Below are 14724 nucleotides of genomic sequence, written 5' to 3' on the forward strand. Positions count from 1 at the left end.
TTTTTTTTGAGACATGGGATCCCGCGGGAATTTCTAATGGGTTTTTAAAATGGAGCTTTCGATTTGACTAAATTAAGGTCGATGTTTAAATTAGCCTACTTGAATGTATTTTCAGGTTTTGCTCTATAACATTAATTATGTAACCTCTTACTTCCTTGATCAATCAACTTCGTATCCTTACGGCAACATGTAATTTATGTTTTTAAAGCACACAGTGGATTTGAGGTTGATAAACGATTGCATGTTATTTATGTGAACAAAACATGGAAGTGTCTTCATGTAGTAAGTGTTAATACTTCTCAAAACAAAGTGTGCTTCAGTGAAATTCAGATTGTAGCCTACTAGAAATATTGACGATGTAACGACTGAACAGATGATGTTTTTGAGCACAGCACGGTTTTAGGGTCACGGTATGTGCTATTTAGGGGGAAAAGGACTATTAGTCAGACAAAAATAAAGAAAATAATTACTGCAGCTGCACAAATTAATACAATAGAGAAATGATACAAATCAAATAATCAATTTTCAGGCACAGAAATTTAAAAGTAAGCAAATGTAGTATCTGCATATTTCACTGTTTTCACAGACCAAACCATGTTGAAGTTACAAAAGACATTCAATCAAGAGAAGTAAGGGACAGCAGGAATAGAGTGCTTTTCAGTGAAGACATAATTCACAGATTCAGTACACTGATACTGACACAGTATACAGTACATAGGGCCTATATAATCTTAATAAAACGGTTGTGTGTGTATATATATATATTTGTTCTGTTTTAAGATTTTTAATTTTTTTTTTTTTTTTAAAAGTCTCTTATGCTTAATTTATTTGGAAAACTGGAATGTTGTGAAATATTATTACAATTTTTCTATAAATGTTTTCCATTTTAATATATTTTCAAATGTAATTTATTCCTTTGAAGGCAAAGCTGAATTTTTATCAGCATTTACTTCAATCTTCAGTGTTACATGTTCCTTTAGAAATAAGTCGAATATGCTGATTTGCTGCTCAAAACAGAGTTCTTATTATCAATACAAAATATTTTTGAGGAAACCGTAATACATTTTTTTAGGGTTCTTTGATTAATAGAAAGTTCAAAAGCACTTTTAATATTACAAATGTCTTAACTGTCACTTTGATCAATTTAATGTATCTTTGCCACTTTTAATATTACAAATGTCTTAACTGTCACTTTGATCAATTTAATGTATGTTTATATATGTATGTATATGTATGTATGTATATGTATATATATATATATATATATATATATATATATACACACACACACACACACACACACACACACACACACACACATATTTTGCAATATATGTGTGTGTGTGTGTGTGTGTGTGTGTGTAATATGTGTGTTTAAGGACACACACTAGTGCTTCTATTATGTATACCATATATATATATATATATATACACATACATATGTGTGCTTCAGTGAAATTCAGAGGGTGTTGACAACTGGTCCAGCATGAGAGACTGACAGATAGGCCACAGCTACATTACATATGATCAAATTAATAATTAAAAACATCACTGAAAGCTTTATTTATCACAGGTATGATATTAAAATTCTGTAACCATTTCAAAGTGAAATTTCAATACATGGAAAAACTGATTAAAAAACAGCCCTGATCTCTGCTCCTGAGAAGACATGGAGTAAAAAAATGGCAGCAGAACTTGCCCATCTGTTCTACTACTTTCTCTTTTGCTTATGAAAATCAGCTAAAAACACTGTTCTTTTTATACCAAGTATATAACAGTTTATGCTTAAAAATTTATAAAAGTCTAATATGGTAGTGCCTATATCTCATACAATTAAGGAGCCTCACCATCATCCTAAGCAAATAAAATCTTTGTAAGACAAATTCAGATAAAAAACCCTTTGATTAAAAGTCTTATTACAAATGCCTTCAACAGCGTGGTGACAAACTAAATGATGCTGTATCTCTGCACAAATTGTCCTTCCTTGAAGCTGAGATTTAGGAAATGATGCGTTGCACTCCTGACCTTATTTATTCGTTAAAGGTCTCAGCATATCCTGTTGTACGTGTGAAGGGCTCAGGGTTGAGTTATTGCTATAGCTGTGTTAGCTGACTGGATGTGTTCCACCTGAGCAACAGTCTGATCACCGAGCGCTTGAACTGAGCTGTCTGTGTGATTCTGGCCCAGAATGGTCTCAGAGTATCTACATTTTGCAGAGCCACACTGACAACGGAAGTACTTTTTCTTGATTTGCCAGTAGGGATCACCATAGTCAAACCTGATGAAAGACAATAGAAAATCTGTTTTAATTTAAAGCAACCTGGGGATTTTATTTGATTACAAATGTATCAATGGATAAACAAATAATGAGGACAAAAATAGCTTGAAGAAAAAAAAAATATAAAGGTTTACCCAAGCTCATCTCCAGCTTGAATAGCTTTGCTTGCATAGAGTGCAATTCGAGGAAAGCGCATGTCTTGGTGTTTGGTGAACACCCGTACCGGGAATAGATTGGGTTCACAAAGATGATTCATAAACCTACTAACATTACCATAAAACTGGGCATCAATGCAGTAGACCTCTCCAACCTAGAAAAAAAATAATATAACCATTAAAAACACAAATATAAAAACGATTTAAAATAGGTGTGCTTGAGCTCTATTCACATTTTAATTACTTTAGCGCCCCCTGAAGGTGACATGTATGAAACGCACTCGCTTGAGACAATGATAATCGTATATTTAAGCATAATTTTGACAAGACTTGCCTTATTGTCTAGGTTGAACATGTAGGAGTCATTTTCCCGAACATTAGCTTCTCCATCTGAAATGATTTCACCTGCAAACCTGCACACAGAGAAAAATCCTCAGGGCACAAGTATTGGAGCAAAACAGCATGAGATTAATCATGTCTGAATAATTGATAATTCCCCTAATGGCTTTCATTTTTGCAGCAAATTTGCCATTAAATTAATATCCTTGACACTGCAGTCAGTAGGAGAGTTCTTCAGAATGCAGGCATAGCTTCCTTATTATGCTGCATGTAATTTTTTTCATTTTAAAATACTTTTCTTGAAGAGACAACTACAATAAAAGCCATTTATAACTGGCCTCAGCAAACTTCCAAAGAAGCCTCACGATAACTTAAAATGATTTAAAATAAGCAACTAATGGAAATATTCCAACATAGTTATTAATTCATTCATTTTTCTTTAAAGAACCAGGATTCCCACTATCCTGCATATATGATTTTAAAAGTGCAATTTCTATACCTGACATTTTATCTAGACGTACCAAGCCTCAAAAAAAAAAAAAAAAAAAAAAAATTGTGAGCAAAAAATATATTTAAAAATCCTTATCTAGTAAATCACAAACAACTAGAAATGTCACAATGCTTTTGAATAATTTTGTTGTGGAATCATGCTTATATTTGTGTAATAAGCTTTTTTTTGTGTGTGTAAAGCAATAGATCTGAAGAAAGGGTCATACTCGCATACGAAAGCTCCCTCATGAATATCCTGCAGTGCTCGGACCCCCCAGCCCATCCTCTCAGTCCTAAACACTTGCAGTCTGACCCTAAAGACGAGAAAATTATGAAGTTGCGAGTACATACATTCATTTGTGAATGCACATGCAGAGAATATGCAAAAATACATATATACTAGTTATATTACCGAAGGCCATTCTGTATCACTCTATTTCGGCATGTTCTCCAACAGGAACAGGCATGATTACACTCAAACAGGAAGGGTGGATCATCCCTGCACATCTCTTTCAACAAGCGGCCATCCTGGGCACAAAGAAATCATAAATACTACTAATTTTAATAATAAGCATTACACAAATCATATGGTCATGACGACATCACAGCACGAGCATGATTAGTGACTTTTAATATGTTGTGGAACAGCTGCGAAAGAGCTGGGATTGGCAACATCTTTTGTTTATGTCACTGAATTATTCCTATGGCATTTATTTTGCTAACGTGAATAATTCAGCACTAGCAGCATCTTACCTTGTCATACCAACAGCGCATGCTGAGCTGGCCACAGATACAGCTGCTTGATGCACAGTCATCTTTACAACTGCAGTGCTATTCAAGAGAGAGAGAGAGAGACGAGCATTTCATATAGCTGTAATAACAGCATTAACCTTGTTATGGCTTTTGACACTACGATTCTCTGAGCCTCTTACCTGTAAATGCGTTATGTTCTCGTCTATATTCACTTGAGAAGTAAAACAGTTCTCTGGAACATATTTGAAGTTGCTGGGGCTGGGCTCATGGTCCACCCCATTCACGCATGTCACGGGGACGTCCTCATAGCCTCGGGACAAATCTCTGAAAGCCAACACAACAGTCCCACAATCAAATAATTTTTCCCCACATTCTGTGTCAAACATTCAATACATTTCTTCCTTCCAAAGAAAAGCAGGAGGCAGACTCAGAAATGTGTGGAGAGTATAGATTTCTTGTAGTCAAGCTAAATGAATGGGATAATGATTCAGCTGAAGTCAGTTTTCATTTACATTATGGAATGGAAGCTGCAAAAATCTTGTTTGAAAATAAGCAGTACTGATTAATTCAATATAAAAACTGCATTACAGAACAGCACATGGACTTGAAATTCATAGGAGTTTCAATAAAGAGTAGCAAATAATAGCTTACAAAACATATAGAGGCATACAGAGGCCAATCATTATAGTTCTCAAAGTGTTCTGTAACTGTGTATTATCAATATAAAAAAATTATTTAGTGTTTAACAACAAACTTATTTTGCCAAAATTTTCTTGAATCATCAAAAAAAAAAAAAGACGGTAAAAAGCAATTTTCGATTTTTTATTGAGGATCATGCATTGAAACTTATAGAATCATAAAATCAATGGTGGTTAATTAAATATCAATATTCTCAATATTTAGCATTTATGTGGAGGCTTGGAATATTGTATTGGACTCACAAAGAAAAAATGTTTTAAGACAGTTATCTCTATATTTTGCTTTAGCGTGCCAGCAGCAAGCATCAATTTACATTTCCAAACATTTCTTTTGCCATAAATTGTAGTTCAGTAAGATATTTGTATGCACAAAGAGTCTCGAAAAACTGAAACCTTACCATCATCAAGCCTGTTGGTGGTTATATAAAGAGACAGAAAAAATGGAGACAGACTAAATCCTTAAGAGCTGTAGAAACAGCTAAAAAAACTGAATATGTAACAAAATACAAAAAAAATATCTGTGATATTACCCTGCAAACAGAAAGATTTGAGCCTAGTATTCTTGCATTACCTGCAGAGGAGTCTTTCTCTGAGACTGTCTCTGCCTCTCCGAGCATCTGTCAGCTTCTTATTGGTGTTCAGGATTGTCCACATCTTGGAAGTTATACTACAGCAGTCCAAAGGAGTCTCGCCATCCTTGTTCTTCAGATTTACATCTGCTCCTCGAGACAGAAACAGCCTAGAAACAAAGCTGAAGATTAGTTCTTTTACAAATGACAGTTTTAGCCATAACTGTTGTCTATTCTCTGGTATAACATTAATATTTCCTTTATATTTCAGTGCTCATAGCATATAAAGGGTCTTGCTCCCAGTTAACTAGGTATACTCTTTCTGTTCTACACTTACATTACACAGTCCAGCTGGTTCTGTCTGACAGCAATGTGGAGAGGTGAGTCTCCATGGATGTTCACAGCATGTAGGTCAGATCTCTTGTCAAGCAGCAGCTGAGTGATCTCATCACAGCCAGAGAACGCTGCCCAGTGGAGGCAGACATTCTCCTCCTAGATAACACATCAGACCGCAAGCAAAATTCATCTCAGGATGATAAAATCTTGTGTTCCAAAGTTTGGGGTTGGTAAGATTAGTGTCACATGATCCCTCTGAAATCATTCTAATATGCTGATTTGGTAATCAAGAAACATTTCTTTTTATTATCAATGTTGAAAACAGCTTTTTTTTCCGGATTCTTTGATGAATAGAAAGTTCAAAGAACAGCATTTATTAAAAAAAAAAAAAAACAATTTGTAACAATGTAAATGTATTTACTGTCACTTGATCAATTTACTGCCTTCTTGCCAAATAAAAGAATGCATTAATATTTGAATGGTAGTGTACATGCTCTGCCAGAAATCCATCCACTGCAGGCAATGCATTTGTGCAGTCTGATTTTAAAGATCATCAAACAAGGTGAAAGAAGTGCATCAAAAAGCTGAAAAATTGAGATGAAATACTCGGTCACAGACCTTATCTCTTATTTGGACATCAGCTCCCACTGAGATCAGCATCTTCACCTGCTCTAAATTCTTGTTCTCAGTTGCCCAGGTAAGAGGAGCCCACCCACCATCATCCTGCCCAAAAGAACAAACCCATAATCTCAATTCAATTATTATAATCTCTTTAGTTTTCCTGTCAAGTACTGCTTATAACATCCTTAAAAAATTTATTTAATTTAAGGGTAAATAAATATGGCATGTACTCGTGCACAGTGTTACCTTACAGTTGACGTCTATGGATGGCATGGAGACGAGATACTGCAGCACACCTGTGTGTCCTCCTCTGGCTGCCAAGTGAAGACATGTAGAGCCTCTCATATCCTGTGAAGTGAAGGGATAAATTACTAAATTTTAAGCATGCAAATACCTTGCATACTGAATACATGGCATACACTAACTTAGGGACTTCAATACCTCATTAATCCAATGTGTAGCATAAGATAACTGTAGCAAAACATTTTGTATCTCACAGCTGATTTGACAGAAAAAGACTGGCTATCATACCTTATGCCCAGTAGAAGCACCAGCTTTCAGCAAGTATTTCACTGTTTCTAGATGATTGTTCTCACAGGCGTACATCAGAGGAGTTCTCTGCTCTGCATCACATATGTCCAGGTTCGCACCAGCCTACAGAGAGATAAACAGATCATTTATATTCTAAAGTTTTGCATTCATTATATTGGATGAGCATATTATAGTATATTGGATGTACTGATGGAAAATGGAATATTAAAAAAATAATAATAATAAAATCTAAAAATTAAGGAAATCAAAGAAATTCATAAAAGAAACTAAATTTAAGTTCAATACCCATTTTATACAAAGTAACAGTAAAGTCTTATTACAACCTTTTTCAATTATCATAATTTTTTTTTTAATAAAAAATAAATATAATAAAATTAGCTAATTAGAAGAAAAATGTGACACTAAAGACTGAAGTAATTCAACTTTACCATCACAGGAATAAAGTACATTTTGAAACATTAATTTAAAAATAAATTAAACTGTAATAATATCCATCAATATCTGTTTTTACTGTATTTTAATTAAAAAAATGCAGCCTTGCTGAGCATAAGAGACTTTCTCAGTAACAAACTTACAGACCCTAAACTTTTGAATGGTAGTGTGTACTTAGAAACAGATCATTTTTGAATGTGAATGTGTTTTACTAGCATAAGCAGTACCTGCAGTAGTATGTGGCAGATCTCTTTATGTCCCTCCTCAGCAGCACAATGCAAGGGAGTCTTCCTCTTCTCACTGTCCATCCGCAAGTTTGGGTCCACACCTTCCACTGATTACCATCAAAACAATCACAGTTATCAATCACAAAGCCTGATATAAGACTGATTTTTTGAGAGAGGTCATACCCAGCATATGCAGGATCCTCTGGAGCTCTCCTCTCTTAGCAGAGAAATAAAGCTGCTTTGGGGGCAGCTTGAATTTCTTATACCTTTAAAAATATATAATACTTAAAGCAAACAAAGCAAATCTACAAATGGTGAACAGTCAAATAAATGCATTTAAATCCAATGCATTTAATTACTGATACAGGATCAGAACATCACTGATGCACAGGACCAAGATAGGACTGATGCAGGTGCAGATCCTTACTTCCCATCCTCGAGTGCATTTAAAACGCTTTCCAGTGATTCTTTAGCAGGGTCTATTGCTCCACCAACAGTTACAGAGTCCACTTTAGCCCTGCTGTGAGACACAATCACAACAGATATATAACAACATAACCAGGGTGCGCAAACATCACAAAATTATATGTGAACAGGTAGAGATAAACATTTTCAAACACCAGGATGACCTAAACTTACTCCATTAAGGCGGTGTCTCTTTTGTGCGCGGGCACAGCAGCTGTTGGCACTGCAGTAACACAGTCAGGTTTGGGGATTGTGACCTCCTTAGCATGACTAGCCTCCTCGCCACAGTGGGGGCAGTAGACCTGACCTCTGATCAGAGAGGCACAGCTCCGGTGAAAGCGGTGAGAGATGTTCCCATCTGGCTGACATTCCATAAACGTCCCCTGGATTAGACACACCGCTATAATATTAGTTTTGTAATTTCAATGTATCAGGGTTTAAACTCCATAGCTGAACTATTAAAGAAGCAACTTTTTGTCAGCACTTAAAAAATGTTTAAAGTAGTGGTTGATCAGCTTCGTTTTTAAAAAAAATATAATAAATTATTTTCACATATTTTAACTTTATTCTACACCACTGTTTATGTTTTCTATGAAGTTCCTGGTTTTAAGAAAGGGATAGTTCACCCAAAAATGAAAATTCTGTCATTAATTACTCACCCTCATGTCGTTTCAGACCCGTAAGACCTTTGTTCATCTTCGGAACACAAATAAAGATATTTTTGATGAAATCGGAGAGCTATCTGACCCTCCATAGACAGCAACGCAACTGAAATGTTCCCAAATCCAGAAACAAAGGAAATACATTGGTAAAACAGTCTTGTTTTTTCTTTTGTTTTGTTTTCTCGTAGAATAGTATTACTGAAGTTGAGCCACTGATGTCACATACTGTTGTACCAATGTATTTACTATGTTTCTGGAGTTGCGTTGCTGTCTATGGAGGGTCAGATTGCTCTCCGATTTCATCAAAAATATCTTAATTTGTGTTCCGAAGATAAACGAAGGTCTTACGGGTTTGGAACAACATGAGGGTGTTTACAGAAGACTGGAAAAGTCACGCCCCCTTACCATTACAGGTAGCTGCATGTTCCCGGGGGCTGGGTTAATGTAAACATCAAGGTTAGTGATGTCACAAACCCGGGAAGAAGCTTGTTGTAGTCTTTACAAGCCTTTTTTGTAGTCCTTAAACCACGATTTCTTTAAAAGAGAATATCTCCGTTTGCAATGAACTTTGAGCGTTGTAAACAGCAACATTATACACTAAATATAGTTAAAGATGTGAAATCACAATCAACCACCTCTTTAAAATCAAGCACACCCACATGAGACCTAAGAAAACCAGTTTAATTCTACATGGACCTCACAACACACTTATTAATCATGGCTGACTGCTAATAGCTGATCAAATGTGATAATAGCACATTTCTACAATGGCATCCCAAGGCCTACACAAATACTTTGTCCCTAGTGTATTTGTTAGAATCAAAATTAATCATGAGCATGTCTATATTCTTAATTTTGGGATCTTTCTCAAAAAAAGCACTTCAAACACTACCACTCAAAAGTTGTTGTTTTTTCATGTGACACTGAAGAATGGAGTAATGGCTGGAATCACAGTAATGACATTTAAAAATATATTTAAATAGAAAACTGTTATTTGAAATTGTAATAATATTTCACAATATTACTGTTTAGCTGTGTTTTTGATCAAATAAATGCACACTTTCAAAAGCGTTAAAAAAATCTTACCGACCCCAAACTTTTAAATGCTAGTGTATGTTTTACTTACAGCCCTGCAGAAGAAGCCACAGCCCGGGCAGCTCTGGTGTTTCACCATCCCCGCACGATGATCCTCACACAACACCAGCAAGGGAATCCTCAGAGAGGGACGCATCATTTCCTGCTTCAGAATCACCTTCCGACATAAACTCAGCTAGAGAGAGAGAAAAATATTATTTAATACCCACCTCCTTCAAATCAATTCACCATTTACTAATCAATCACATTAGCATAATGCATCATCATACATAAAAAGCATAAACTACAGTTACTGTGCGAATGTAACTGTACTTAGCACCCTTAAAAAAAAAAAAAACCTTTCCAGTGGCATGAATGTAGTTAATGATTTCATTATGTTACTTTTACAAACAGATGTTTTTAACACATGAAACATGTTTTACCTTTCCATCAACACTCTCTACAGCCATGCACTTGCCCTCAGCAAGAGTTACTACATCCTGGTTCTTCGGTGCCTCCATGCGACAGCTGCACAGTGGAGGTTCCAGCGAGTCATCAGCCTCCATATTCTCTTTATCATTCAGCAAACCTGATTAACACAAAAACATAAGTCCACTTCAGGTACCAGAAAGTGGATCTCTTACTGTTTTTGCCCTCTGATTCTAGATCGTCCTATGCAACTAAACCCTCCCTGATCTGCCATTATATTTTCTTTTTTATTATAATGTAATATGAAATCAGAAAATATGCGACAAAAGGGGTTTATTTTTTTTTTTACAAAAGGTCTGCATGCATGTTGCCGTGTGGTCTTACTGCCTCACAATGTCAGAATGTTCTGTCTGAAACCTGTCTCTGCTCATTCTGAGATCAACCTATCAGATGAAAACAAACAGATAGGAAGTACACACATTTCATGAGGTGGTAGCATGAAATACATAAAAAGCATGCAAGCGGTGGACCTCAATTCTGTTGTCTTCAGGTGCAGATATTATCTACCTGTGGGGATTGCCGTGAACATGCTTTCATGAGCCAGAGCATGAAGAGGCAGCTCTGTGTATTCTTCAGCGTGGCCTTGAGGAAGGTCCTCTGTTTCCTTGTTCTTAGGCGGTTCAGCTGCAGTTTCTCTCTCAGCCGCTGAAGTCTGCTTCTCTGGTTTATCAGGACTAACTCTATTTTTGAACGCCTCCTCAATGGACATTTGTCCACCTTTGGATCCAGCTGTATGTGAATCCTCCTGCAGGGTTTGGAAACAAAAATCTTAACTGTTCAGATTTGACTGAGATAAATGACTCAATTTCCCACATATGGAATTAGTCTCTAATATGCAAGATATCAGACCTGCGCATTTGAAGAGGACAACGAGACATTCAGTTTCTTGGACACTTTTAGTTTCTTTTTGGGAACAAAATTATATAAGCCCATTTTTCTTTTCTTCTTCTTGGAGGCTGCAGAAGAATACAAACATAGGGGCAGGCCATTTGTTTCATTCTCTTGTTCTCTAAACACAGAGGTTATAATGCTAAAAGTCCTCACCGGTTTGTGTTGAGTCTTTGAGTTCCTGAGGTAAACTGAGATGCTGTGTGGGCGAGGACTCCACATCTCTCTCATATGCACTTTTCTCTCTGTTCATTGTCTATGTTGTTGGATTAGTAAAAACAGACATATTCATATGATATATAAAGTCTTTTCTGGGGGCAGAAATGTATTTTTTTAGAGAAATTAAGGATTTTATGCAGCAAAGAGTAATTAAATTGTTCCAAAGGCATAGTAAAGATTTACACTGTTACAAAAGACTTATATTTTGAAAAAATATTGTTGGTTTCTAATCAGAATCCATGAGAATCCTAAAAAAAAAAAAAAAAAGTGTATCATGGTTTCCACAAAAACTTGTAAGCACCACAACCGTTTAAACTGTGACTAAAATCAGAAATGTTTCTTGAGCACCGAATCATCATATTAGAATGATTTCTTTCGGATCATGTGACACTGAAGGCTGCATTAATGGCTGCTGAAAATTCAGCTTTGATGTAAATAAATTACATTTTAAAAATATATAAAAATAGAAAATAGGTATTTAAATTGCAATAATATTTCACAATATTATTGTTTGCTGTATTTTCATGAAATAAATGTAGCCTTGGTGAGCATAAGAGACCTTAAAAAAAAAAAAAATTTAAAAATCTTTTTTTTTTTTTTAGTGCACATGTAAGATAACATGTATAAAAGTGTATAAATCTCCAATCACATTCAGAAATGTCTGTTAGCCCCACCCCCACCCACCCATCCACCCCTCACTTTTGGGTAACAATAAATACCCATGACTTATTACTTTGAACTAGAAAGTACATAAGCAAACAGCAGGTTACCTTCAGAGCAGATGGGGCTGGTGCGGGTCTAACCATGGTTTTCCAAGCCAAACGTGGTGGAGCAGGATCCACAGCTTTAAACTCCTCCGGTCCTCTCTGGGCATCCCCTTCCTGTCTGGCTGGAGGTAAGGACAAAGTGGTGACGCTCTTGGAGGCATTACCAGACTCAGAACTCTGTGTTTCTGGAGCATCTTGTTTATCTTCCTGGAGAGAGCCACGGTTTCCTGAGATGATGTTTTCAGCTGGTAGCTTGAGGGATGTCTGGCCAGAGAGTAGCAGAAAGCCAGTCCCTGTGCTCTTCGTGCTGTCGAGTGCACTCTGTTGTTTAACAACTTTTGGAGCAGCACCAAGGGATTTGGGCTTCCTGCCTCTTCTTGGAGGGTCCGCAGGGCTGTCCATACCTACAAGCACAACATGATAAAATATGAAAAAACTAAGATATGTAAACAATGTGCATTTCACACTTGATACGGGAATCAAATCTGAAGAAGAATACCAGATGCTTTTTTGGTATGGGATGCATAAACTGACCTGAGCTTGCATAGTGACTGGAACGCCATTATGAATAACCTTGAAATCAATGAACTCACCTTTCTTGGACTTGGCCATGGCAGGGGGAACCTGGAGCAATTTAAGAAGACCTCCAAGTTCCTTCCTCTGTAAGAATTTACAGTGTTATAATTTGAAATAGAACAATAATTGGTCTGATTAATATTTGCAGGTTTTATAATCACTGTGTTATTGTGTTACTGCAGTGTATTTATTGGTATTAATAGGGGCAAAATAACGTATATATCGAGCTCTGAAGTGCTGCATTTACAAATAGCAAGTTGCCTAACTTATATTTTGGCCATCAAATGCTGTCTGGGCATCACACTAGATTTTGAGACACGGCCAACATATCTCTCTTCGGCCCTCCAAAACACTGAAGCTTACTTTATTTGCATTGCTGAAAAAGCATTACAGCTTATTAAGCTCGTGATTCCCTGAGTCTTATTAACTGAGGAATATAACACCATTTGTTAATGTTTATGTCAGACGCAGCGCGCTCATTGTGGGCGGAATTACAATGAACAACATAAAACAGTGTAACATAGCTAACAAACGCGCATGACACCAGCCACAACACATCTACACGAAACATGTATCTATAAACTACATTCGGCGTGGGACATTTATCCATGAAAACGACTGCTTTGCACGTACTTACCCGTTAACTTATGACGGTTTGCATTTTTGTAAAATAACTCAATTCTTTCCAAAAATTTAGAGGCTTGTCTTCCTCACTTCACTTCCCTGCTACTGCACACTGCGACTGTCATGTGACCACACCGCGCCCTCTACTGGTAAATTTACTTTAACCCTCTGAGGCCCGTTTCAGAAAGTTTCCTGAAATGAGGGAAACTCTGGGTTCGAGATATATGCCTTAAGCACCACCACTGTTAAATTTATCTGATCATCTTTATTTCCTACAAATACAAAAGCAACAGTTATTATTTTTCCTGTTGGATTTTAATATTCTTATTCAAACTGGATCTGGATCTGTTCTTCATTTTCTAGCGAGTTTTCTTGCTGTTGGCTGAGTAGAATTCAAATGTTCATTTCATTACTCTAATTAAGAAATGCAACAGTTTGGATTAGACAACATTTTTTATGTGAAAAGAGCTAAACTGTTTGGAAAAAGCTGCTGCGCACTGAGATACTGAATTTTATTTATGTCAACTGCCTGTAAAGTCATGTAGCCTACTCATGAAACTTTTTATGCTTAAAGCGTCACCTTGATTGAATTATGTTTTTATACTTCGTGCTTAGCTGTTTGTTTGTTTTTTTTTTGCCTGCAGGATACCATGTAAGTAAATATTAGGCCTACTTCAATAATTTACCGTTCCTTTGATATTATAACTTTTTGTCGGGTGCTGTTGCCATGGTGAATCATAATTTCGGAGCTCCATTGATGTTGGCTTTTCACCATAGACAGTCGTGATGCACGCGCTAAACTCAGATGGTGCGTTCCAAACTGGGCCTGTGTTGCAGTCTATTTTTATGGCCTATCACTCGCTAACTTCCCTTCGTCTGGTTTACTCGTAATGTTCGTCATTAATTACGTTGCATGAGTACCCACTACTGACGAAACATGCTACCTATCAGATTGTGCTACCTACCAAAGATATATTTGCATTGTTTTAAGGGTAAGGGTGGGTAGGTTTAGGGTAGGGGTAGGTATGGACATTTAAAAATATAAGAATAAGATGCTGGTAGCACAATCTGATGGGTCGCATGTTTCGCTATTGTTTTGTGCTATCTATCTGTTTACTGGGAGGTAGCACAATCTGAGCGGGTAGCACAAATGTTTAGAGCCCTTGGGATGTGCTGAATCAGAACGTCCTAATAAGCCCTTGATCACTTAGAATCTTAGAATGGGAATATGTTGGAGTTTCTTTTGTGTCTTTTTTAGTCAACCAAACATACTGTGTTTGAGAGTAAAACTAATTATTTTGTAATTAAAAAATAAAAGATTGCAAAGATTGTCTTCTTGACGCTCACAAATAAAGAAATTAATAACAATATTTTGCCCCCTGAGATACAGATTCACTCGCAAGCAAAACATTTCAACTCACAAGCAAAAGATTTAGACCTGCAAAAAAAAAAAAAAAAAAAAAAAAAAAATTAGACTTGCTGTGTGACCACAGTAAATAAATAAATAAATA

At 36.3% G+C, this 14724-nt stretch overlaps 1 protein-coding gene across 1 annotated transcript; it reads right to left on the reverse strand.

The window, feature by feature from the left end:
- Positions 1-1539: 1539 nt before the first annotated feature.
- LOC109064476 (histone-lysine N-methyltransferase EHMT1-like) lies at positions 1540-13384 on the reverse strand. The gene is made up of 24 exons (XM_042755607.1): positions 13227-13384; positions 12607-12673; positions 12017-12417; positions 11184-11283; positions 10989-11095; positions 10647-10884; positions 10094-10239; positions 9703-9846; positions 8089-8297; positions 7877-7969; positions 7633-7715; positions 7450-7556; positions 6770-6892; positions 6485-6586; positions 6236-6340; positions 5619-5773; positions 5284-5451; positions 4194-4338; positions 4015-4092; positions 3674-3789; positions 3489-3575; positions 2768-2846; positions 2413-2588; positions 1540-2278 (listed from the first exon to the last, which is right to left on the reverse strand). The coding sequence occupies exons 2-24, from the start codon at positions 12623-12625 to the stop codon at positions 2077-2079; spliced, it is 3183 nt and encodes a 1060-aa protein (XP_042611541.1). The 5' UTR covers positions 12626-12673; positions 13227-13384; the 3' UTR covers positions 1540-2076.
- Positions 13385-14724: the final 1340 nt, after the last annotated feature.

This window comes from Cyprinus carpio, chromosome A5, assembly GCF_018340385.1.
Source record: "Cyprinus carpio isolate SPL01 chromosome A5, ASM1834038v1, whole genome shotgun sequence".
Lineage (NCBI taxonomy): Eukaryota > Metazoa > Chordata > Actinopteri > Cypriniformes > Cyprinidae > Cyprinus > Cyprinus carpio.